At 41.3% G+C, this 27,583-nt stretch overlaps 1 protein-coding gene across 1 annotated transcript; it reads left to right on the top strand.

Annotated features, from left to right (window-relative positions):
- Positions 1 to 8,098: 8,098 nt before the first annotated feature.
- Positions 8,099 to 21,280, top strand: LOC118770736 (scavenger receptor cysteine-rich type 1 protein M130-like). The gene is made up of 18 exons (XM_036518501.1): positions 8,099 to 8,174; positions 9,001 to 9,306; positions 10,639 to 10,971; positions 11,207 to 11,509; positions 13,163 to 13,399; positions 14,419 to 14,724; positions 15,644 to 15,958; positions 16,348 to 16,412; positions 16,610 to 16,712; positions 17,586 to 17,858; positions 18,012 to 18,083; positions 18,163 to 18,474; positions 18,794 to 18,946; positions 19,143 to 19,241; positions 19,866 to 19,937; positions 20,382 to 20,444; positions 20,661 to 20,738; positions 21,174 to 21,280. Exons 1-18 carry the CDS (start codon positions 8,099 to 8,101, stop codon positions 21,278 to 21,280), a joined length of 3,273 nt encoding a protein of 1,090 aa, XP_036374394.1.
- Positions 21,281 to 27,583: the final 6,303 nt, after the last annotated feature.

Below are 27,583 nucleotides of genomic sequence, written 5' to 3'. Positions count from 1 at the left end.
TCCCTCATTCCCTCATATTGTGGCCTTTAAAAACTTCATATCAGCTGAAGTTTTTTTGCATCCTTTATTTGCTGAACAGCCTTCTCAGAATTTCAATACGACAGAAATTGTACGCTGATTACTTGATTGGTTTCTATTTTAATTAAATCCAAGTTATTTTATGCGTAGTAGTAGGAGTGCCCACATGTAACTTTCAAAATTTGAGCCAATCATTCATTACCTAGCCTAGGCTTGTTGCTTTCCATTCATTTCTATTGCCATTGATCGGGATTGGATTCCTGCCAGAATCCCAGAATCCTATGCAGACTCTGCAGTTTCTGTCCTACTTACCTGAAAGTACATGGAGGAGGAGTGATTGGCCTTAAATATATTTGTAAGTACTGGAAAAATGTGCCAATACTCTCAACTAGTATGACTGCTACTGATTTTACACTTTGTATTTTTGATAAGAGTTGAGATCAGAGAGCTACTGGAAAATGTGTATGCATGATTTCTGCTTTTTCAGCTATTTTTCAGAATGTTTTCATTACACAAAATTACTCCCATTACAGAAAATGCAGGGTTGTACTGATACAGAAAGTTAAGATTTCAAAGTTTAGCATTTTTTTAACAAATTTAACATTTTTAAAATGTTCTCAGGGCACAGTTTTTAGTTTTGCTTTGTTTTCTGTTTAAGACAATAGTATTCTCTTTTGTAACAGCAAACTTATTTACAGTTTTCTTTTTAACCGTCATATGTGGTCCATATATTTTGAAATAAATTCAAGTTTGATCAAACGTAACATTTGATTCAGTTTTTTCTCTTTTTTCCATTGTGTCTATACACAATACACATACAGAGAATTTAAAAAGGTGTGTGTGCGGGTTACATCATCTTCATTTCAATCAGTATGAAGGTTCAATATTCTTTGAAGTCTGCATGGAGCTTATAATGTTGTGTATATGTTGTAAATACGTAGAACAGTACAGGGTTACTTACTATGCGCTGTAATGTTCCGTATGGCCTATACCACATCCATATCTGTCTCTCCTGCAAAATTATTGTCACTGATTCAAGAAAGAACATCCTTGAATTTGAAGGGGTGAAAATATTTTGAGGTAAATATGTGTTTTATGCCTCTACTTTAAGTACTTAGAGTATTAAGATGTCTTGGTTAGGCAATATCAGAGTATTTGCTAACCAGCACACATGTAAAGACCCTCTGCAAACATGGGACACAGTACAGATTTTCTACAGCTGTGTCTTCAGAAATGTACTTTTCTTGCTTTGGCAAACTGAAATCAAAATTCATTTCAAATGAGCAGCGTTTTGATCGGCTGCCTGTCAAGCAGAACAGCCCTGAACATGCAGTTCTGCACAAAAAGTCCACGGAGCTGAATTTATACAAAGCGTGCATGGCTCTGCTTCAATTCTAGGTTTTGGCTCTGAACAGCAATATTTGCTCTGAATATCTTAATCAGTGGACATGTTTCTGTACATTTGGATGATCCCCAAGGTCTTCCTTTGCAGGTTTTCAGCAGTCGCTGAGACTCTAAGGCCTTCCTGCCACCTAGATCTCTGCCATCTAACTGACTTCCTGTCTCTGATGCTTTGTGAGTGTTGCACTCAAAGGGAGCAGTCTGAGATCATCTCCCACTGACACACTGTGGCGGAGAGAGATGTAGCTGCAGCTGTTAGAGTGAGCGTCAGTCTGGACTCCAGGAGTGACCGCTGTCCATTCAGCACCATCCACTTCCTTAGGGACGCCTCACCACCAAAAGCCATCAGGACCAGAGACAGTGGCAGCATTCCACAGGCTGCTGGCAGCTGCAGCTCGCTCTCTTGTCACATGGCTGCAGCCTAAAAACAGACAAGCCAGGCAGTCAGTGAAAAGGCTTTGAAATGCCAAGCTTTACAGGGTTTTCACAACATTTGGAAACCTTTTACAAGGTTTGGCAAGTTTTACGTGAGGGCTTGCCTTTTATGTTCTAGTTTCAAGCACGGTTTCACAGGCAGCACAGTACGGGATCAGCTTCATTCACTTGACCCAGAGGGCTTACAAGCGATGTCTCACTTAAAATCTTTCCTCTCCGTCTCCTTAAAAACGATAAGACTTACTGAATTTTCAAACGATATTAGTAGTTACAACCGATGAAACTTTCAAACTGAATTGTCCATGATAATGACAACGGGATATTTAGGCTACAACGCTACTACAAATGCAATTGTAAAACATTTCCAAAAAAAAAAAAAAAAAAAAAAAAAAAAAAAACGCATACTAGGTTTCTATTGCTGCACCCATCTATCATAAAATTTACTGGAAATGCGCAGATGCCTTGAATATGCATCGCTGTCAGGCCCATGGGGGCGGCCTGGCAAATTGCTTCGGTTATTGTATTAATTTTTTTCCCCCAACAACATTAATGTAAAAGAGATTTTTTTGCTCAACTTTTAATTAAAAAACATATACACAAGATATTTGAAAGATTAAAAAGAAATCTCAAAGGACCTTTACATTTATTTTAAATATAATGTTACGTAAGGATTAATTATATTTTCTCGCTTTGTTTATGTTCATGTTTTGTACAATATTGTTGTAAATAATTTATTGACAAAGACAAAAATTACTGCGTTCATCGAAGAACTTCCTGCAACGCGCCGAAGTTTTGGAAACGCTGGCGACAGAAGCCGCCCAATCACAAACGAGCCCTTTTTCATTTGCGCCAGAGCCATGTAGCCATCTCTGCATGGCTCTGATTTGCTCATACTACCAAAACTCTCAGCCAATCGGAGCGCGGCTCTGTTTCTTTTGTCATCAGACCGTTTCGCCAAATCGCGACACTATTATTTTTGTCCAACGTCATAGCAGATCGACTGTTGTAGAGTTTGTCCAAAGTTAAATCGGGTAAGTTTTAGTAAAAAATTTTTTCCCCTCATCAGTAAATAACTTTTTTCCTTATCAGTGTATGTGCATATGGTTTACATAATGAGTCACCGAATAATCGCTTCAAATTTTGTCCTCTTCGCTCGTAAAGTGGCTTTTCGGATTATTCGCGTTTGTTCTGATGCGAGGATTACCGTTATCTAGCAAGAATATAGTCCACATCTTCAGTTCTTCCTCTAGCTTTGTTTTGTACGTTAGCTATATCATTTTATTGCTGGCTCGTTTTTAGTATTGTTTAGTTTGATATCTGTTTCGTTAGTTAGCATTTTTGCCAGAAGAGCGAGCAGCCGCTTGCAACCCAGCCAACTGTCCCGTTTTCTATTTACATTTAGTTAACTCAGCATTTTGTTATTTGACAGACACTCATCCAGAACGACTTACAAAACTTGCCAAGCATTTGCGCCTGCAACTCTTAAGTGCGAAGTCATTATTTCCACTGGTCTCAGATGTGTTGAATTTAAAAACTAGCCCATCTTTTTACGCGCAAGGCGTCTCCAACCACATGGATTTACTTAGCTAAGTAATTTAGAGCATGTTCAATGTACGTTTGTCAAATGGAGATCAATGTTCCGTTAAGATTAAGCCTGACAGAGCTCAGCTGGAATGAGTACATATGATTTTTGTCGTCTCATTACCGTTCTTTGTAAGAATCAAGTGAAATCTGTTGAGGGAAATCATTTTCTACCGTCTTATTGGCTTTCTTCTCATTCAGGCAGGATGCTGCAGAGTGGCAGTTTGCATCCAGACACCGCAGGCAGGGCTGCTGATGAGGAACACCTGAATGTGGAGTGTCAGGGCTTTGAGGATGTGGAGGATGGAGTGGATTCTACAGTCGGTCTCCTCACTTCACCATCAGTCAGAGCTCCATCTCCTGTCTGATTAGCAGCCCAGTCAGGTACCATTGACACACCCATATCTGTGCAATTAGTTCCAGCCACTCTGAGGTCTGTCCCCAGTTCCCCACCTAACAGACTCCTCTCTGGGGTACTGCTCCACCTGCTGCCCTGAAAGATGCTGGTGTATGACTTCACTATTGAGATACATGACTGACTTATTTGTTGAACAACCAGAGCCTCTACATTAAAGGAAATTTCACAATGCAAGGAATATCTGGCTACTGGAGCATAGTGAGGTTGTGTGGCGTTGACTGGAGGCACCAACATGGTACAATGCGGGTGAGGTCATCAGGCTGTGGGCTGCTCTCTTGGACGGAGGGAAGCTACATTTCAACTTGTCACCAAGACAGGCTGACGGAGAGGCATCTCCAGACGGCCAAAGACACAACCTCCTTTATCCTGGGAACAGAGGACATTTTTGATGGTGTTTCTGACAGTGTGTGTAAGACATGTATGTCTGCTTTGTCCTTTGCAGCATATCACATTATTCACAGGCGATCCTTTCGCCAGCTGCAGTAAAACTTTCACTTCTGTCGTGGGGAGACCACCATATGATCCTTCACAGTGCAATAACCAAAGTGCAATTAACTATGAAACCTCTTACATGCAATATATACAGGTGCAATATGTGGCAGTAAGCTCACTTATGTTGCAGAATTTCAGTCATTCCCATGTTATTTAAATGGACTTGCATTTTTTATTGTCCTATTGTTTTATGTTGTTTCTCCCACATGCTAGGCTGTTGGTAAAGCAGTTTCCTTTTTAGATTAATAAAAAAGTACTGTCTATATATAGTGGACACCATTATTAATAATATTGATAATGTGTAAGGGAAAATGACAAATGTAAATTGTATATAATGTATGCTAAATGTATATTGTTGTACATTATCAAGTATAATAACTGCTTATGTTCGCAAGAAGAATGAATGTTTTTACTTTGTTGTAGTGTAATGGCCCTCATAATGAGCTTTTACAGGTCATTGAATTAAACATTTTGGAAGGTAATTCTTCCCAGTCTGCTGTGTTGACAGTTTACACAGACAATGTTGATTGAACATTTTTTTTTTCATATTTCGTCAGCAGTTGCATTTTTGTTGTTGTGCAACCCTCGTTACTTTTTTTTTTTTTAAGTATAAACTCCCTTTAAAAATACAATTTGTTAGTATTGCTAAATGCATCAGTGTCACGTACTTGTGATGTTGGGATATAATTGCTACTTGAGTTAAAGTTTACATTATAGATGTATCATTTAAATATTTTCAATAACTTTTTCCACTCAACACCAAAGAATCAGTCATGTACTGTATACATATGAATATGTATATTTACATAAAGTATGTAAAAATATTGATGCAGTGAGAATAAAAACATACAGAAATCATGAACATTTCCATGTGGAAATTAAGTATATTGAGAGATACTGGGAAATATGATGTTCGGCCCAAAAATCTATTGGAGATATATTAAAATATATTATTATAAATCAGAAATATTTTGCAATATACCAAAACAGTAGTAGTTTACATATTTCAAATACATTTATTGAGCTTTAATGACTTAAAAACAATGACAATATTCAATAAACAGTGTCACAAGTTTGCAGCGCTAATAGTAGCACACAGATGGTGGGGATGGCTGTGGAAGTTTACTCAGTCTGAGAATACGTAGGTATTTTGTGCATTTACAGGTATTTACAGTGGTGCAGCATGGACAGGCATTGGAGCAACACTCATTTTTGTCAAGGTAGTAGTTGGGATTATCTAAATACATAAGGTTTCAAGGAAAGAAATACACATTAATTTGTAAATGACCAGTTTTGTCCACTTTGCCACTTGTTACAGAACCGGTTTCCACACCAGCTGAATTTGCCCTGCCTGTAGTGAGGCTGTAGGCAGGAACCCTGAGAGCACAGTGTGTCTCTAAGCACCACCGAGCAGCTGTGGGCCGCACTCTCCCCACCAGCCCCTTTTACCCCCACAGAGAAGACTGCACTCTTTTCTACAGTACTGTCTGTGTGAGATGAACTTCATGTTTCAGCACTGTACACTTGGTCAGCAGTCATCTAATAGCTGACATTCAAATAAAGTGATTTCATCAGAAGAAAACATGAGGTTCTCAAAATTTCAGTATATATACACACTATGTTATAGCCTCTTGTTTTTCAACAATGATGAATTTTTAAAATGTTTTAAAATTATGCATTGATTTTGGAGGAGATGAAAGTATATTTAATCATGGGCTATATGATAATTTTTCAATTTCGGTAGCCTCAGACTAGATGTTAATGCATGTTGACAGGCCCTATCGTTGTATCAAAAACTTTTTGCTAAGTTCTTCTCTCTCACGCACAGCCTTTCACAAACGCTGTTTGCCACCTGGGTGGGGTCTTCTGCTGGCAGGAGGAGTCCTGACAGACAACACTGACGCAATATCGGAATATATGGAGAAAATGTAAATAACGTCCTCTGATTTGGTAAAGCGCTTGTTTGAAGTTTTCCTGCACTCTCTCTAATAAGGCAGCAGTGAGTGTGATTGGTGGGTGGGGTGAGCTCTCTCTCTCTCTGAGGGGGGTGGAATGATGCACAGGGGCTCAGTTGCTCTGAGATCTCAGAGGGGAAGGTTTGAGTCTCTGCTCTGCTCTGAGGAGGGTTCTTCTGTACTGCTGAAGATGGAGAGCTGTCTGTTCTCTCTCTCTCTGTCTTCCCTGCTCCTGTTTTCCACAGCTCGTGAGTACCGTGGTCATCCTTCTCTCCAGCTAGTCCACACTCAGGCAGGCTACTCAGGGGGTTAGGTCAGAGGGTCAAGTGGTCAAGGGGTGCTTTCCAGTCAGGACAGGAATGCAGGCAAGATTTATGCAGCAGAGAGATAGTTTCTCCCAACAATGCTTTCAGAACTATTTTACACAAGACTAACACAAATTTAAAAATTAATATGTATGTATTTTTTTGATTTACAATAACTTATTGTAAAATATTACGGAGTTTGGAGCTGAACTACATTTACACTGCATGGTTTTTGCATCCTCCAGGCTGTCTGTATCTGCAGCATTAACATAATTTTTCATATTTATGAGGAATATTCGAGTGTTAATTTTGACATTTTCAGTCTATGATCAGATGTTTTCAGAGACAGGAAGTGTGATGTACTCTGCATAGGCATCACCTTTATTTGCACTTGTGGCAAACTTTAGTGAATACATCATTATTATCAATATTTTGTCATGTTGACCGTTATTGGAGCAATCACAGCAGTAAATAGTTACCAATCGTATATTATTTCAATTAGAGTATCACATTATCTGGGATCAGTGCAGCATTTTTTGCTTGCCATCAATTAGAGAAGTATTTGTATAGTTCAATGTATTTTTTTAGTTTATATCTGTCCTGTTTTAAAGTTGCCTGTATTTTCCACTTCAGACAAAAAGTATGTTCTTTATATTTCACTGAATTAGTCTGCACACCTGCACAACCTCAACCAAGCGCAGGGCTAAAGTAGCGCTCTTCCAGAGCCAGACTTCCTGTGAAAATCTTTCATTAAAAAGCCAAACTGAGGATGTGTTTAGAGATAAACTTCTCTGCCTCTGGTGAAAGCAGCCAAATTGAAATATTTTTTCATTTGAAAACACCTGTGAGGCATGGTTGATTTTTTAAAAATATTTTTTCAGAATTTAGAATAGTAATACTTATTTGGAATAGTGATATTCTATCAGAAGCTGTGTATCATTGCCTCAGCAACTATCCGTAAGTCACTCTGGATATCAGCAACTGCTAAATGCCAATAATGTAATGAATATATTTCAGTAGCTGCTTCTAGCTGTGTATGATTGCTTTTTGGTTAACTTGCATAACATCATTGACATTTAATATTCCTTGTATCTTTATATTATCCTGAATAAATAATTTCTAAATTGAGTAATAAACATATAGATCACAACAGAATGGGGCGATATTAAAACAGTTCCATTTGATCACTAATCCTCAAAAGTCTAATCCCGCTTATAATTATGATAGAGGAACATTATGTCCATGAGAAAGTGTTTTAAACAAGTGTTGTGGCTTCTCTCTCTTCTGTGTGTTCAGGCGATGGAGACATAAGGCTGGTGGATGGGGGCAGCCCCTGTGCTGGAAGGGTGGAGTTTTACGAAGAAGGGGTTTGGGGGACAGTGTGTCTTAAGGATGGCAATATAAAAGATGCTATGGTGATGTGCAGGCAGTTGGGTTGTGGGGCTGCTGTAGCACTACTGAATGAAACTCACCTTGGACGCGGGAAAGGAATTATGTGGGAGGGTTTTTCGTCCTGCGATGGGACAGAGTCCGCTCTAATACACTGTGACTTGCCAGAACCAGATGGAGGTAACTGCATTCATGTTGGAGTGAGATGCTCAGGTAGGATTCAGATTTCTCTCTTACTGATGTAAAATGTTCTTTTAAATAATACATTCAAATGTTTAAAAATGTATTAAATATTGGATAATATTAGTAAGTAAGTCAGTAAGTAAGTAAGTAAGTAAGTAAGTAAGTAATCTTAAAAGTTTGAATAAAAAAAAAAAAAAAAAAAAAGTCAAATGATCTTCAAATAAAGATGTCTGATCAGCTCCTCATCTTGACCTCATAGTTGTCCATAAACACCATGGAGTGACTTTTTACATTTGATTTGATTGTATTTTACCCCTCCATCAAATACGCATGTATATGTCTATCTATATTCTAATCAATATCATTTATGGACAGTAAAAGTTTGGGCTGATTGACATTACTGAAATTGGCTTCTGTAATACACTGATAATGTTCTTGTCATGTCCTCTTTCACCTTTCTGTGCAAATGTAAGAAATGTTGGCTGGAGCAACATGGCACATTTTTGCATTCATAGGTCATATCTGTTCGCACACATGTATCATGATGTGCTCTGTTAACTCACTATGGCCAATGCATTAAAAATGTGAAAAAAATACATATTGAATGCTAACGTACATGTTGTATCCATCAACAGAAAGACAGAGTCTACACAATTAAGACAAATATGTAACAATTATGTAGCAAACTGTCAAGCTGAAGTTGAAATGTATTTGACTAATTTCATACTACTTTATCCCAACCTTAGAAACAACATTGTAGGAGACCTTATAAATCTGTTATAAAGTACCAGTCACTGCTAAATTTCACTATTTATTTCCCCAGGAGGAGTCCGACTGGTGGGAGGCACAACCTGCTCTGGGAGAGTAGAGGTGCATGATGGGAACACCTGGGGCACGGTGTGTGATGCTGACTTCGACCAGCAGGATGCAGAGGTTGTGTGTCGGGAGCTGGGCTGTGGGGTTCCTGTAGAGGTGCGGGGGGCAGCTGCGTTTGGCAAGGGGGAGGGCCAGGTGTGGTCAGAGGAGATTCAGTGCAGAGGCAACGAATCTCAGATTTACTTGTGTCCAACATCACCCACCCAGAAACAGAACTGCCCCCATGAGAACGACGTGGGACTGGTGTGCTCCAGTAAGAATCTACTGAACATTTTATCTACATAATAATGCAGAGAAAAGATTGTGAAATGTATGTTTTCAATACATATAAGAAACTCATTGCGTGTTTGTTGTAACTGAATTGTTGTTAAAATGATACTCCTTACAAGGATGAATTTTGGGAAATGTGGGGCAGACAGGCTACGACCCTCTGATCAGGCAGTAGTACATCAAGAGGATGAAAAGCATGTGCTTTTTCCTGGTATCTTAGATTGCTCTTGGAGTCTAAGGATACGCTGTGTGTAGATTCATTGGCATCTCCTAAACCATGTGTATGTATGCAATGGACCCTGTGCATGCTGGGTTTACATCTGGCATTCTGTGAGCATAAATCTAAAAGTTAATGCAGCAGCTGAAGATGAATGTATAGATTTCTCTGCTAAATGATTAGGACTTCCTATTATATACTGTGCCATTCTAAAAAAATGATTTAAAGAAGGAGCTGGAGCAACAAAGTTATTCTACTTTAATTCATTTTATTTTCTTGTTCCTCCAAACTGTCTATGAGGCGAGTCTTATAACTCATATGTGAGGATCTATCCTTATTTTCTTTGGTCTGAGCGTTAGCAACATGATCTTGGACAATGGACAACATTCGATTTCGACTGGTGGTACTGGGGTTACTGGATGCAAGTAAATCTCTTATTGTACGCAACCACATTGTAAAGACATCGTCAATCTAGCGTTCCAGTGTTTAACAAGGTCAAGGAAATTACTCTTATTGGCATTGGACACAAAGTCATTTTCCCACATACTCCTAAAAATATTAGCATAGTTTGGCGCAAAACAGGATCCCATTGCAGTACCCCTGACTTGTCGGTACAGTTATTTTTCACTCTTAAGTGCACTTTGTTAAATCCTTAATAGCGTGATCTGGAGGAACAACATCCACGGGTCTCCACTGCAGATACAAGACTGGAGCTGTTAAACCGTCATTATATTCTTATAAATATAAATAACACATTTATAAATAAATATATAAATAATTTCATGAAGGGACAGAATTCCATTCTTCATATTCTAACATACAACAATATGGAAAATATATAGGGCAGTATACACAATATTTAAATTGATTGAGCCTCTAGTTTTTTTTTTTTTTATTATTATTGTTCCGTGTCCCTGCTTCCTGGTGAGAGTTTCCCTGTGGAACAGAAAGGTGTGCTGGTATATTAATACATTATCCATGTGATCATGGGTCCAAAGTTCTGTCTGACACTGATCTGTAAATTTACTGTTAATTAATTGCAAGAGGGTCGATGAGAAATGTCTCTACTAAACTAATGTCCTCTTTCTCTGTGTCCAGGCAGCACTGATATTAGGCTGGTGGATGGAGGCAGCCCCTGTGCTGGGAGAGTGGAGGTTCGCCATGGAGAACAGTGGGGGACAGTGTGTAGTGATGGCTGGGATATGACAGATGCTGAGGTGGTGTGTAGACAGCTGGGCTGTGGGGCTGCTGTGGAAGCACCGAGTGGAGCTCACTTTTTTCCCGGGTCAGGGAGAATCTGGCTGAGTGATGTGTCCTGCAATGGGTCAGAGTCCACACTGAAGAACTGTGATTCAGGAGGATGGGGTAACCATAACTGTGATCACAAGAAGGATGTTGGAGTGATCTGTTTAGGTAGGAGACAGCAACGCAGTTATTCAGCTATTGTGTATGTTCTTACAATACCTTAGCTTCTTGTATAATTTTAATAGTAAACTGCATATTTACACACACACACACACACACACACACACACAAAAAAAAAATAACCTAAATTAAAAAAAATTACATCTAATTATTATCACTTGTGAGTTAACTTGGTGTGATAGTTCACTTAGTTATTCCTGCTGTTTCTCTGTTCCATGTTGGTCTCCAGCCCATCGAAAAGTCAGGCTGGTGGGAGGAACTCACCTGTGCTCTGGGAGAGTAGAAGTGCGTCGTGGGAACACCTGGGGCACGGTGTGTGACGCTGACTTCGACCAGCAGGATGCAGAAGTTGTGTGTCGGGAGCTGGGCTGCGGGGTTCCTGTAGAGGTGCGGGGTGCAGCTGCGTTTGGCAAGGGGGAGGGCCAGGTGTGGTCAGAGGAGATTCAGTGCAGAGGCAATGAATCTCAGATTCACTTCTGTTCAACATCACCCACCCAGAAACAGAACTGCCCCCATGAGAACGACGTGGGACTGGTGTGCTCTGGTAAGAGTCTTATAATTATCAAACTTTCAGACAAATCAATTTAAGGTATTTCCATTTGCATTTTAAATATCACAGTACAATTTTAGTATATTTAACAGTATGATTTTTGTATGTCTCTATGAAAGACTATGCCAAAAATTGATCAGAGTTATAGGCTATATAAAACATACAATCTGTTAACTGCCCTCCACTGGTGTGCTCTGGTAAGTCATCTGGCAATTAAATAATCTTGACAATAAATCATTTGAAGGTGTTTTCATTCACATTCTAAATATTACTGCAAAAGTTTTAGACTTTGTTTAACCTTTTTTGGGAGGTGTTGACTGTAAAAATATAACATTGCAATGAATATATACTAACTAAACTGCAAATGAATGTGCTATTAGCTGCTATAGTGTATTTAATTGCAGTCTCCATATGATATGGACATATATGAGGATGCAGCTGGAGAATTATTTTTGTTGGCTTTCATATCATTCCGCTGAAATTTCCATCTCATTTTGTCATGTAGCAGACATTCTTATCAAGAGCAACTTACAAAAAGTGAGTTACAAACAGCAGATAATAAAGTGATATGAAGGGCTGTACATACAACTCCATTGACCGCATCTGAACATACGTCAGCCCCTTAATCTCTTGATGCCAGTAATGTGTTCATCAGTGATGATAAAAGGCAGCAGCAAATGTAAGGCTGTAACATATGTATTCAGTATTTAGATAAATAGATGTCATTTCTTGAGCTGGTGAAGAGAGACACTGAGTGGATATGGGCTGATGGCCTGGAGTGAGTCCGCAACAAAATTGAATCCATGTCAGTTCCCTTCTTGGCGCATCATGACCAAAACAAACCTATAGTTGTCAGGGCAGATGCAAGCGGCTTAGGTCTTGGAACTACATTGCTGCAGTGTCCTGGAGACAAGCCATTGCTGTATTCTACTCCAGACAATATCAGAAAACAGATAGCTGCACATCAAAAAAACTGCAATTCAGTTTGCTTGCAGGGTGCAAGGAATAGATTTCATTTCCAGAGGGATCACTCCTGTGCATGCTATCAAAGCATTTGACCCTAGCAAAGTACCTGCAAATGGCTGCTGATGTGGCTCACAATCTGCTGCTAGGATTAAAGGTCCCAATTTGACTTTGTTTTGTTTTTTTAAACTCTGACTTGAAATCAGGAGCAGTTTCTAATGGGTTAGGATTGGGTTTCATATCAAGACAACTTTGACCCAATATTGGTGCATTCCTATCAGATCCATAATTACCTGGTTCTGTAATATTACACATAATAGTATGCATGTATGTTGACTTGCACTGCACTACAATGATCAGGTGTTACTATGATATTTTGGCTATCCTAACAGGTCAGAGCAATGATGAGAAGCATCATCAGGCATACTGGAGGATTTGCAATGATGTAACGGACAGAAAAATTAAGAAAGAATAAAGCAGAAATTGGCCCAAATGAGCTAATATGGCATACAACTAAACATCTGTAGGGCTGAGACCCCGGGGGCTACTTTGGTTGTTTCTTTAGAAAATACTAAAGGGCCAAATACTCTGTAATGTACAAGTATATGGTATGCCCTGCTAGCATATAGTTAGACTGATGCCCTACTTTCCATCCCAGTGCCATCTCTCTCTCTGTGTGCGCAGGCAGTGATGATGTGAGGCTGGTGGATGGTGGCAGTCCCTGTGCTGGGAGGGTGGAGGTTCGTCATGAAGGACAGTGGGGGACAGTGTGTGACCGGGACTGGGATAAGACTGATGCTGAGGTGGTATGTAAGCAGCTGGGCTGTGGGGCTACTGCAGTAGCACTGTATGCAGCCCAATCACCCACATCAGGGAAAATAGAAGGAAAAGGACCAATCTGGATGAGTGATGTGTTCTGCAGTGGGACAGAATCCACACTGAAGAAATGTAGGTCACGGCAATGGGGTGAAAATAACTGTAATCATGGATATGATGCTGGAGTGATCTGCTCAGGTAGGACACACTCAGTTATTCATCTGCTATCCACGCTCTAACAATAATAAAACATTGATTTTCTTCACTTTATTGAAGAAAATTTATTGATGTTATGTATTCAACATACGTTAAATTAACGTTAACGTAAAACACATTTTTACAATTAATTTTACAATACGATGGCTGTAGAAATATGAAAAATACAGATAATTTGTATTAAATATAATTGACAGCATTTACATTCTGAAACATTTTAAGTACATGCTGACACTGATTAGTATTTTAATTAAGCCCTGTATTTTGTCTCAGTGCAGTGTTTTGCATTTGCATCATCTACCTGAACTTACTGAGATACAGATCATGCCGTAGATAATTATGACATACACATACTGTTAAGTCTAACTTTTTTTTATGGTTAAGAAATGAATGATGTAATCCACTTAAATTCTTATGAATATTTAGTTTATATGAGAACTTAACTGTGCTATTCAATCGGTCTTGAATAGTAATACAATCCAATCAACTGATTCCCACGTTACGTACAAAGTCAGGATTCACAAAGAGGGCACCATTTTGGCATCCAAAAGAACATCCACTTCAGAAGTTAAATGACATGATTTGATTGAGCATATTAACACTTTTTGCATAAGTGCAGATTGCTTTTGCTTAATGTGTACATTTAAAAAAAAAAAAAATTAAATTCTACTTGGGTAGATAGCCATCAATAACCTAAAAAATCCCACCTTCCTTGCCTTAACTAGCTGTGGACCAGTGCAAAACAATATTTTTGTCAAGCCCTGTACAAACATCAGATCACACAATTTTAATATTTTTTAATATCTAAAAATTAAATTGTGCTTGTGTCAATTAAAACCACTGACTCTTTGCACCAAATGGAAAATGTCAATGCTGATTTTCATTGTTTGTTCTATGTTGAAACCTAGAGAAAGTTAGGCTGGTGGGAGGCACTACCTGCTCTGGGAGAGTAGAGGTGCATTATGGGAACGCCTGGGGCACGGTGTGTGACGCTGCCTTCGACCAGCAGGATGCAGAGGTTGTGTGTCGGGAGCTAGGCTGTGGGGTTCCTGCAAGGCTCCTGGGGGCAGCTGCGTTTGGCAAGGGGGAGGGCCAGGTGTGGTCAGAGGAGATTCAGTGCAGAGGCAACGAATCTCAGATTCACTTCTGTCCAACATCACCCACCCAGAAACAGAACTGCCCCCATGAGAATGACGTGGGACTGGTGTGCTCTGGTAAGTGTCTTGACAATTATCAAGCTTTCAAACAAATTAATTTAAGGTACTTCCATTTGCATTTTAAATATCACAGTACAATTTTAAATATATTTATAACATACAAAAATGATTAGTGGCAGCTGCAATGCCATATTCTTTGGCATATTAAACATACAGTATGAGTAGTGAAAAATACTATGGGAATATTATGAGACTATTGGAGTGAAGCCTGTAACTGATCAATTTCTTGCCATACTATCATACTACATACATAACGTACTTCTGTTAACTGCCATCCACACTGTGTGCTGGGCCAGGCACAAATGTGCAGGGATGGTCAACCTTCTTCCCTAAGGCCTCATACCACCTGTCAGAGTTGCATACATGGACCCCGAAGTGAATGTGAGGAAAATGTATACATATAAATTGGAGAAATTATATTATGATAAATGTAATTTGGATATGCAGTGGTCTGTGGGAACAGGAAACAGGAATTGACCCTCCCCTCCAACATGCCTAAGACAATGTCACTCAAATCAGATTACTTCTGTCATATGTGGCAGGTGTAAAAGTAATTTACAGACAAACATTAAGGATACTCTTAAACAAGTAGTGTATATGTTATCCCTGTAACCTCACCTGAGGCATAACACCAGTGGAACTGCAATATTAAAATATTACAATTTTACAAACATTTTAGACCAAATGTAGCCCTATTAAAAATATAAACACACTTACCCTTGCAAACGGATGAATGAATATTGGAGTTAAATGAAGAGGAGTTGCCATATTAAAGGTTGGTGACTGCGACCTCTTAAAATTGTTTACCTCATGTTCATTTTTACTTGCTTGATGCAATAATGAATATGAAGACATTGCATGGAGGTGACTGTACGTCAGTGTTGGTCCTATGCTAACTCCACTGTCCTGTCTGTAGGTTACACAGAGTCCAGACTGGTTAATGGTCCTGACAGATGCTCTGGTCGAGTGGAGCTGAAGTATCTCAGTGCCTGGGGCACAGTGTGTGATGCATGCTGGGATATGAGAGCCTCCAATGTCCTCTGTCAGCAGCTGAGTTGTGGGAGAGCAGTGGCATTGCTGGGGCAGGCCTGGTTTGGGGAGGGGAATGGCTCAGTTTGGGCTGACGTGTTTGAGTGCCAGGGGAATGAGACACATGTCTCCCAGTGTGCTGCTTCTGCTTGTAGTCGAGCCACATTCTCACATGGACAGGATGCTGGAGTCATCTGCTCTGGTGAGGACTGATATCTTTTGTGCATTTTCGCCATACTGTATAGATGTTATCATTTGGTATACAGGATGTTGGCTCCATTGTGAGGGTGTTCTTAGGGATTGCCTTTTCCCCAGGTGTCAGATGTCTTATGCATCATGTCAAGTTGTTCTTATGAACATATTTGCTGTCTGAAGGGTTTAGAAACCACTGCATATAAACAGAGTAATGGACAATTTAAATGCATTTACTATTTCCAGCTATATACAGTGTCAAAAGCAGTATGAGTCTATTTTAAATAGGACAACCATAGCCAGTGTCACTAAACCTTGGATTTTGAGGGAAAAAAAAAAAACGAAACTATTTAAATGCCTGTCAGTACAGCATGTAGAGTATGTTTATGAAATCTGCAGGATCTTCTCTCTCTGCTCTTGATGGGATGGTGCAGCTGTCTGGAGAGAGAGAGTGTGAAGGCCAGGTGGAGGTTTTGTACCAGCAGACCTGGAGGAGAGTTCTCCTGGAGTCCTGGAGCTTCAGGAATGCCTCTGTGGTCTGCAGACAGCTGGGATGTGGCTCTGCAGTGAGGGTCTACAGCTCCTCTCCATCTGGGACAGGGGAAAGTGATGTGTGTCTGACAGGTTTCCAGTGCTCTGGGAAAGAGTCTCACTGGATGAGGTGGACTGTGTGGGGAACGAGACGTCCCTGTGGGAGTGTCCCAAAGCAGAGTGGGGACAGACGGACTGTGGACACAAGCAGGACGTGGTGGTCATGTGTTCAGGTACAGAAAACTTTGCACATTGTCACTCCCTGGACATGAGGCAACCAGCCCACATCAGAAGAGTGACGTTGTCAGCAAGTCTCACTTTCCAGAGAGTGAGGCAGCATATGCACTGTACAGTAGCTGTAATGTAACTAGAATACTTTTTAAAGATTATATTCTCTCACGGTTCAGTAATTACAGTGATAGCTGAAATCAGTTATTCATTATTACATAAATAACCTTTCCTGATCACAGATTATATAAAACTTTGATTTGGATGGGAGGAAGGGAATCAGCATAGAGCACAGACATGACACCAAGCCTGTATGCACATGAAATCGGAAGGGAAATATTTGAAAATAAAAGACAACTCATTATAGCAATATTTTTAAATCATAACATTAATAGTGCTAAGTACTTATTTTTAACTCCCTGAAGTAGTAATCTTCTAGTTTAGACTTTGAATTTTCTACTATAATAATATTTTAATATTCTATATAGTATTGGGATTTTTAATAAAATATCCTATCTAATGTGTTTAATTTTCAGAGAAGTGTACCTAACACTGCAGCTTCACTTGTTTTACTATGAAAATTTCATTAATAAAGGTCAGAACAGTACAATTAGATCTGATTAGTTTAACTAAATGCATGAAAATTCACACACAGTAGATCACACATTTTTGCACATATTCCAGACACTTATATTATATACAGTTTTCTTGAATACTCTCCATTCCTGCCATTTGGAACAAAGTAGTGTTCTACATACATAGTCTTACTTCCTCAGTCAGTTCATCTTTACCATCTTTGAAGATGTTTCCACTCCAGCTGTGTTACAGAATCCTTATGAGAATGAATTTGCTCAAACTGACTTTCCTGTGTGTGACAGAGTTCAAACAGTTGAGACTGAGAATGCGGACAGACACCAAAGTCTGCTCAGGACTGGCAGAGGTTTTCTACAATGGCACCTGGGGGAGTGTGTGTGTTAATGGCATGACGGAAGCCACTGCCACCGTGATCTGCCGCCAGTTAGGCTGTGGGGACAGAGGGACATTGAGTACAGGAACCACCTCTGATGGAGTTCCTCAGTGGATTAACAACATTAAGTGCAGACGCCATGATGAGTCCCTATGGCAGTGTCCCTCTGCATGGAGTGACGACTGTACGTTCACAGAGGCTGCTCATATCAGTTGTGAAGGTAAACGCATACATCTTTTCCCCAACAAAGTAAAGTACAATAAAAAGTAAATCACATTAACAAATGGTGTTTTGACAAAAAGTAGCACTCATGAACACAGCTGGTTTATTTTTGAAGGTCCCAGGAAGGACATTTCCCCAAATGATTCATCACCTCAGCAGGAGACGACACAGGTGCAGCAGTGCCCAGGTAAGTTTAGTGTCTCAGTCTTGTAGTATCTTAGAAACCAACGAGAATCTTTGACCACCACTGTCCTCTTCACTTCCAGAGCCCCCAGAGTTGCGGCTGGTCGGCCCCAGTAAGTGTTCAGGGAGGGTTGAGGTGCGGATTGAGGGGTCCTGGGGGACAGTCTGTGATGACTCCTGGGATATGAGGGAGGCCCAGGTGGTCTGCAGACAGCTGGGCTGTGGGTTGGCCATGAGGGTGGAGGGCAATGCTGCATTTGGGAGGGGAAATGGCACCATCTGGCTGGATGAGGTGAACTGCACAGGAGACGAGCTCCACCTGTGGGACTGCTGTCGTTCCCCACTGAACCAGAGTGACTGCTCTCACAAGGAGGACGCAGGGGTTACCTGTGCAGGTGAGACAATGAATGTACACAGACTGGTAGAGCACTGAGAATACAGTTTGACTGTTAAACTGTAAAAGTGTACAGTCTCCTAATGTTCACCTATGGATGAGACTATCATTTGGGCCCAAGACACAATATGGCAGTTAGGCAACAGGGCTGACCCCGTGTCTGCTATTCATGCTGAATTAAAGTCAATGCTAACCACTCACTGCTTCCAGCTGCCCCTCCTCCCCTGGTTGAGAAGAGGTAGTTTAAAGGACACTAACAAGTATCAGCAATGTGTTGTGTTGCCTGTTGATTTCCACCTCCTCGTCTTCCCTTCCTGCAGTTGTGACTGCTCGGTCACCGCCCCCGGTGAACCCAACTTCTTCCCGGCCTCTGTCCATCCCTGCAGTGGCCTTCCTGGTGCTGGGGGCGCTGTTCTTCCTGCTGCTGGCAGTGCTGGTTGTACTGCTGTTCCGGAACAGAGACCTGAAGAAGGGTAGGGATACACAGCAAAAGAACAATGATCAGGACATTATGACGACTGATTGAAGCCCCATGATTGACTCAATGTATTAAGAACTTTGGATGGAATTGAAATGGAATTTCTAATATACGTGATTCACACTCACACTTATTCATCATGCAAATATAAATCTGGACTCAGGTGACTGACTGCGTCTCCAATCCCACAGCCCTGTATCAGAGGGATCCCGCCCCTCGGTATGATGCCGTCTATGAGGAGATTGAGTATAAACTGCCCGGAGAAAGAACCTACGGCGCCCCCCGAAGAGGTGAGTGGACCTCATTGTTCCTTCACATGTTTAGAGCACCCCGTTAAACCACCCTCTAGTTTCACCCCCCTTCTACACACTGTCAGACTGCCTGAGAACACAGTGTCACACAACACCTCACACAAATACTCTACACATAGTCACAATCCCTGCTGTGCTACAGAGAGGATGTGCAGACATGGCCTCCCATACACAAACACACACCCCCTCTTATATTCCCGTAACACAGAGAGCATAGACAGCATCTAATGATGTTTACATATCACACTCAGCAAAACCAGTCAGAAACATGCACCAAGGAGTTTCTCCTGCAGATGAGTATAATGGCACTCTGCCGAATAGGCATCCTGCATGTGATCACAGCATAGAAACCACATGTGTCATTCAGCTACAGCACTGTAAACCACTCAGAGAGAGGAGAGAGAAACATGGCCGTGCAGTGCAGTGGAAGATGTACACGATAAGCAGTTACAGCTTCTTGCTTTGTGTGAGTGTGTTTGTGTTCGTGCGTGTAAGCGTGCGCTCCTAAACTGCGCTCCTCTTGCCCTCTCTGACTCAGAGACAACAGGAAAGCTCATGTGTACTGTGAGCAGAGACAGGACTGACCTTCTCTCCTGTTCACAGGGAGTGTCCTTTCTGAGGACCTGCCCCCTGGGTATGATGATGTGGGGAATGGCGACGGACATTCCCTCTTGGGTAAGTGTGGATTTGTGGTTACAGCGCGATTTTGGAAGGGTGGAACTCCCTTAGAGTGGTCTTCTGCTTCTCTGTGTCAGTGGGTTATGTCCTTTGATCATATTTGAGCTTTGTTTGGTTTGATTAGTCTCACTTCTAATAGTAAGGCATATAGGGAGTGAGTTCTCTCTGCCTATGGGATTCCACCCTGTCTTTCACAGTAAGCATGTGTTGGGTTGGTTGGGCTTCTGTGTGACACAGATGTTGATTCTCTGACACCCATATATAAGTTTAATATAAGACTGAAATGTGTGTCAGCATTTTCAGGTCTAAATGAAACACTGTTCTTCCAGTCAACAGTGAGTGCAGTGCAAATATACAGTTAACATGTTATTTAGTGTTGTTTTGCAGCACCGGGTTGTTCCACTGTTTAAGTGTCCTGGGATTAAGACTTTTTTGCTTCAGGGGACTCTGCGAGAGAAGAGACAGGCGAGGAGTATGATGATGTCATCGCAGAGGAGAACACAGGTAGTCTGTCAGGTGGAGATGTGATGCGTTTTGACAAATGGCAGTTCAGAATGACTCTGAATAAATGGTTTATAGTGTGTATATTTACTAGTGTTTCTATTTAATATATTAAAAAGTTCACATTTTAGTGAATGATGCAAGCCATGTAAGTACTATTTTTGCACTCTTATGAAGGACAGACATTACCCATAATTCTTGCTTTTCTGTGTGGTTCAGGGGACCTCGTGACTGAGAACATACCAGATAGCTATGATGATGTCATCACTGTAGATCCCGTTACAGGCAGCGTGGCAGGTGAGTGTTTTAATTTAGCTATTGGGATGAATCAGTAAATTCTCCAATGTGCTCTATTTTTAAAAGCTGTTTAAATTATATTTATTCAACTTGACACAGACATTCTGTTATAAATGTTTGAGAGATACTGTTACTTTTCACACACACACACACACACACACACACACTTGTATTCAGGAATGGGAGATTTGGACATGAAGGAAGAACTGTGTTGCAGTGTATCATCCCAGTATAATCGTTGTCCATTTCTGTTTAAGGAGAGCTTTTGAAGGGGGAAACACCAGCGTACTATGATGATGTCATCCCCATGGAACAAAGTCCAGTTGATTGTTCAGGTAGTTCATGTTTGCTGCATGAGTATGTATTTTAGCCTTCTCTTCTGTGTCCTGGTCTCTACTCTGTCCCTGACTACATTGCTGACCTATGTCCCTGTAGCGGAGAAAGTCAAGACCACGGAAGGACCTCTTGAGATGGGCTACGACGATGCTGGGGAGGAGTCTATTAAAGGAGGAGGGGAGCAGATGAGGACCGGTCCGGCCTAAATCACATGACTAGTGAAGACAGCCTTATGTCTGATCTCTCAGATAAGAAATGGATATCTGGCTTGTATGTTGCCTGTTACTATTTTACAGCTTGCTAATAACAGGCATACATTTCATAGCGTTGCTGGTTTGTTAGTATCTGCCATATCCAGATGGAGAGAATGTACCTACTATGCATCCTACTTTTTTGTAAAATTCAAAGACTGGTCAGAGAATTTTTAAACAAGCTTTCAAGGTCCATTAACCGCATTGTTAGCTTTGCTTTGTTTTATGTTCAAAATGCCAGCATTTTCTGTTATAGAATGCACTTACTTGCAGTTCTCTTAAATGCTTCATATGTATGTCATATATTTTCAAATAAATTCCATTTTGATTTTGTCATTTATTTGTGTTGCTTTGTGATGCAGCATGCATCTACAGTATGGGCCCAAGAGAAACAGAAAACTAGTCAAAGGATCAGAGGGTCACAGACAAATCACAGGCAGTAATTTTCATGACCTGCAGAAGCTGAATTTTTAAGAATGATCTCATGTACTTCCTGGGTTCTAATGAGCTTACCATGGTTGACCCAAAAAAAAAAAAAAAAAAAAAAAAAAATCTACTAGCACTTTTCACCATCAGTTTTATGTAACAGCTGTTACTGTAACAGTTGTCCTCAACCAATTACTTGACTAGAGAAGGCCAAGCAAGTGGTTGAAGTTAATGAGATTCTCATGTTTTAATAAGTATTTATACGGCACTTTTCATAGAGGTTTGCAACAGATTTTTTACTTTCACAAAATACAAAATGAGATGACAACCCAAGTTGGAGTAACACATACATTTCTTGTTCTTCTCAGTGTCCAGCTGCTACATGTTGGACAAGTTGAAGCTGTTCAATTCAGCTGTTCTAGACACCACCACATCACTAGGAGTTGCAAAAATCCAAATATTATGTGACAAAAGCCCAGACAAGTTTTTAGCACCAGATACTGACAGAAAATGGCCCATTTTAGGTTTCTAAGATGATAAAATTAGACTTTTTTGATGCTTGTTACATGTGACTTTCATAACAGTCTAGTCTTTGTGGTATGTGGGTGGTGGTTTGAGGGTATGATGAGTGATTAGTATGAGTAAGCAGAACATCATGCTAGCAACCAACACTTGTGATTGGTTGAGTAATTGGGTGTGGTGTCAGCAAGCATGAGAATGGTGACAACCTAGGGGTTTTAATTGGTTGACCAATTAGTGACAGCAGGAGAAAGCATGAGAATGTGGTTAACACAGGTGTTGTCTGACTAATTAGCAAGGAGGTTATGAGGGCTGAGGTTAAGTCTTTTGCAGTTTGGAAATAAGTGAGGAAAAAGAATGGGAAGAATAGGGTGAAGTTATATGCAACCTTCATGTGAGGTGAAAATGAAGGTTGTGGGATTGGGTGCAGGTATAGAAATTGCTGTGTGGCACAAGCTTACAATAGCACAAGCTATTGATTCATTTATAGGCCAGTGATAAAAGCACAAGCATGCGTTTTCTTGCATGTGTATGACAATTGTTTCAGGGGACTTTCTTCAGAGGAGAGATCAGGGAATACAGTAGTCATTATGTCCATGAAAACCTGATAGTGTTAACATTGCCCGATTTATATTATTTCTAGATCTTCCTATAACAATGGGCAAGCTCTTTCTGGTACAAAATGGTGGATTGTCCCAGGCCATCCCTGAGGCTCCCTTTATTTAAATGTACTTCTAATTTTCCTAATAATTCCAATTTTGGAACCTTTGGCTTAGCCAAGTTCAAAGTTAAAGCAAGGTACTTAACCCACAACTGCCTCAGTAAATATCCAGCTGTATAAATGGATAATTTTTACAGCTATAACCTATATAAGTTGCTCTGGATAAGCGTGTCTGCTAAATGCCAATAATGTAATGCAATATGTACCATCAGGTATACAGGGGCTCCCACTATGCCAAGGCCCTGGCTGCTGATGCAAAGACCCTGTTTCTTAGCTGCAAACAAGTGGAGTTAAGCAAGAAACTCCAGCTGGCTCTCTTTGGAATGGGTCAAGTCACCCCGTCTTAAAAGCAGCGACTCAAAATAGCACAGGCTCACCTGTGTTTTTCTCCACAGAAATCTTTAGTTAAAGGTGAAAATTTGTACAGGAAGTGGGTCTGGGCCAACAAGACCTGGGATACAACCATTTGTGTAAGATCCTGGCCCACAGGCCCTCTCGTTTCACGATGGTGAAGGAGCTTCTTGAGCATGGTTTCTTTATCACCAACAAGCCCCACGAGTCAGACATGGCCTCAGACTCTGCAGATGATACCGCCACCGCCACCATTGCCACGACCGTCACTGCCACCGCCACTTTTACCACCTCAGCAACTGCTACCGCCACCTCCACTACCACCTCTGCCCCCTCTTTACCACAGGGGACTGATTCCAGCAACCCGTTGTCCTCTTCTGATCAGGATGAGGGGGACAAGAGACCCTTCCTGGCGAAGGTAAGTACAGCAAATCACATACATACATTATGTCCAAGTTGAATTTGATCTTGGACTACATTTTTTTTTTTTTTTTTTTTTTTTTTTTTTTAAAACAGAGATCCTCCAGCCATGACCACGTCCATGCGGATCAAGTTGAGACGGGTTTGTATGAGAAGTTTCAGGACTTGTCTGTCAGTGTCATCCATGTGCTTTCGTTTACAGTTCCCATGTGTTCCAGCCCTGCCCTGCTCTCCGCCCTGTCCCCACCCACCTGATTTCATGTCTGCGTTAACCCAACCCTATATATACACACACCCTTCTTGTCCGTCTTGTTGCCAGTTTGTCTGTTCTGTTGCGATTTGTAATAAAACCTCTTGGAACCTGAATGCTTCAGGGCTGCGTTTGAGTCCGTGCCTATGCCTTGACAGTTTCCTGATGGCAAGCTCCTTGTGGACTTTAAAAAGTACCTGACAGAGCTTGAAGGTTCCCAACTGCCAACAGGAGGTAAGATCTCTTTACACATCAATTCTCAGCACACCAATTACAACAACGTTCCATGTGTCTAGTTTTTTCATGATGTTAATGCTAACATTTCATCATCCTCCTTCAAAGGTTGACAATGCATCATGGTTCCTGCACTACATGCAGCCAAGTGGGGATGAGCCAACTCTGGACGTCCTCACAAAGAGCACAGACCCCCGAGATTACCTGACGCGCCTACAGAGCACGGACATGAGTGCAGCCACCGTTCTCAACTACATCAAGAACATTCAGGTTCTTAGATTACCTGAAGACAAGGCTGGATCTGGAACACAGACAGACTCACAGCTCTGTTCCAAGTGACAGTCATACAAGGAGATGCTGCAGACCTTGAGGAAGCCATTTTTCAAAGGCCCATTCACAGCCGGTGTGCAAACTTGAGGTAAAAGGTTTGCCTTTACTATTCATTCTGTATTGTCCCATTACCAATTGTTGTTTACTACTACAATCCTGAGTGTGGTTTTTAATAACCTGTCTTTGTTTAATCTAGGTACAATGGATTTATGGAGGGCTCACGCAATGTTAGAGTGCCAGGAGATTTTGAAGGTTGTGAGGGCAGACTTCTTGAACACCTTTGGGAAGTTCATCTGACACTAAGGTCTTTGAAAGTGATGACGACATTCCGCTACTACTGTGAAGCGGTCATAGTGTTGCGTCACTTTCAGCGCCCAGGAGCTATGGAAGGCATGACTAAGTGCATCTATTTTAACAGCTTGGAGTTTGTCCCATGCTGTCATGTTATTTTGAAACATACATTAATACATTCTCATTTCTCATTGTTTTCCAGGTGTCAGTGGGTCAACAGAAAGCAAGTTGGTGGAAGGGTTGTGATTGGCATCAGCCAACACAAAATGGCAACAATGCAGATTGTGCCACTTGCCTTGACGCAGGAGGAGGAAGCTTGGTTTCAGGTGTACTGCGAGTGCATTTGGCCTGGATACCTCAGCAGTTACTGTGACAAGTTCCTCATTTCCTCCAGTGGCAATCATGTTCATAGTGTCAGAAATGACATCAGTCGCCTCCATGAAAGCTACAATGTGGAACCTGCCACCAGTCAGGAGGTCCAAAGGGCTCTGGTGGCAACCTTTAGAGAGCCAAAAGGAAGATGTGGCCCATTATCTAGCCCTTATCAGTGCTGTGGCCAAACAGCATTATAGAATGTGGATGCCACAAGTTGTAGCAGCCACAGCAACACTGCTGGACTCCTTGGTAAGGTTTCATCTTTACACAGACAGTTACATCTGACGACAGTTTACAAAGTTGTCCTAATTTGTAATATTTTAATTTCCCTTTAATTTGCAGCTCTCCAGAGTATTCTGACACCCACGTGACTTCCTGTCCACCAAGCATGGACAACCAGCCTTCAGGGAGACTTTTCCGCCTTTGTCACCAGATTCCCCATTTCAACAGAGCCAGCCACCAACCAAAAAGCTTGCAGGGTTTCCGGATGACCGTGTCTTATAAATGGTGAGGCTGCCAGTATGCCAAGAGACAGGGATATCTGCTGTGTCGCACTTTAAATCACTGAAAACCAGACAATAAGGTGGCAAGGCTGATTGAGAAGGAGGGGTGGAAGGCCAACCATCCAAAGCTGGAAGAGAGATTCTGCAGATGTGGAAACCAGCCCTCACTCACCATTGAGTGTGATGAGGTCATCCTCAATAGTGTGTGTCTCGGCAGACTTGGAAAGGCCTGGCCATCAAAGAGTTGTGGAGAGGAAGGGCTAGGACTGGTTGCAACCCTACCCTTTTGCAAAAGCGACATTGTGTGCGATTACCACAGAAAGGTCATCACAACTGTCAAGGGGAGAGCCATGATGCAGGAGCTAGAAGATGAAGTGGAGTACCCGTTTCTTCATGTCTGGGCAGAGGGACCTCAGCATTGATGCCCAGACCTTTCCCTGTGAGTGCCACCCCAAAGCAGACATTGTTGGCAAAAGGATCAACCATTCATCCAACCTGAAGCCACTTCACTGTGTCTTGAAGGTGGATGGAGAGGACATGGATGTCATCCTCTAGACACTGCAGGACAACATGGACGAAGATGCACCACTGGTACCCCTGTGCTCCCTAGTAAATTTGCAGATACAAAACTAGGGAGTCTAGCCAACAGTATAGAATTAAGGTAATACAGGAAGACCTAAACAGCATCCAAAAGTGGGCAGATACCTGGCAGATGATTCAATTTATCTAAATGTAAAGTCTTGCATGTCAGAAATAAGAACCTTAGACAAGACTTTGGGCGGGGGGGGGGTTGTAAGAGAAACTAGAATGTGCTCAATTTGAAAGACTTGGGAGTAATAGTTGACCCAAACTTAACAGGATCTGTGCTGTAGCAGTAAAAAGGCCAACAGGATGCTGGGATATATAGCCAAAAGTATTGATTATAAATCTAGAGGTTATATTGAAATTATACAATGCTTTAGTCAGACCTCACGTGGAATATTGTGAGGCAGTTCTGGGCACTGCACTAAGATTGAGGCTCTTGAAAGAGCCAAGAAGGGCAACTAAATTAGTTCCTGGCATGAAATAAAGGCTATGAGGAAAGACTCAAGTTACTTAACCTATTTAGACTTAAGAGGCGACTTAGGGGGCGATCTAAGAGGTTTTTATACATTTAAAAAAGGAGTAAGGTTAACTTTTTAGGGTGAGTTCAGTCTGTAGAACAAGGGAACAAATGGAAACTAGTGAAGAGCAAGTTCCAAACTGATAAGGAAGCACTATTTTACAGAGTTATCAATGCATGGAATAGGTTGCCAGGTCATGTAGTTGAGGCAGAGACCCTTGCTGTGTTCAAGTCCAGACTTGATGCAGTTTTGGATTCTCTTCAATTGTAACGGCAAGCTTAGTTGGGCCAAATGCAAGTAAACCTGCTTTGTTCCTGTTGGTTACCGGCTTTGCTTGTCCTGGATTACTCTTTTGCCCGCCATTTTTGAGGTTCCGTTTTCCTCTGGATTTTTTGGCTACCAACTTTAACAGTTTTCCCCTCACTTCAGTTTTTGCCTGCGTTTTGGACTCAAACTTTTTCAACCTGCCCATATTGTCCGCACCTGGGTCTTTTCCCTGCAAACCCTGACATTCAGCCCGTGAAAAATGGAAAGGTCTTTTCACATTCCTGCAGTAAAGTTCACTCTCTCTGCTCCCCCTTCACAGTTCACACCAAGCACAAAGAACCATGGCTCTGTCACTGTCACCCACTCCACAGCTGCTCTGTAGCACTGATGCTGCGTTGGTTCTCATTGCCTGTAAGTACATACTCCGATTGGACATTATGCAGTTGTAAAATGTTATGCCTTCAGACT

Source organism: Megalops cyprinoides, chromosome 23, assembly GCF_013368585.1.
Source record: "Megalops cyprinoides isolate fMegCyp1 chromosome 23, fMegCyp1.pri, whole genome shotgun sequence".
In the NCBI taxonomy this organism is placed as follows: domain Eukaryota; kingdom Metazoa; phylum Chordata; class Actinopteri; order Elopiformes; family Megalopidae; genus Megalops; species Megalops cyprinoides.
The sequence above is the reverse complement of the archived record's forward strand: the minus strand, read 5'-3'. Positions and strand labels throughout refer to the sequence as shown.

Bases quoted from the DNA above. Each gene is read 5' to 3' on its own strand.
- LOC118770736 (XM_036518501.1), top strand. From the start codon at position 8,099: ATGTGGGAGGGTTTTTCGTCCTGCGATGGGACAGAGTCCGCTCTAATA. The intron at 15,959-16,347 runs GTGAGGACTGAT...TGAAATCTGCAG, and splicing joins TGCTGGAGTCATCTGCTCTG to GATCTTCTCTCTCTGCTCTT. The intron at 18,475-18,793 runs GTGAGACAATGA...CCCTTCCTGCAG, and splicing joins CGCAGGGGTTACCTGTGCAG to TTGTGACTGCTCGGTCACCG.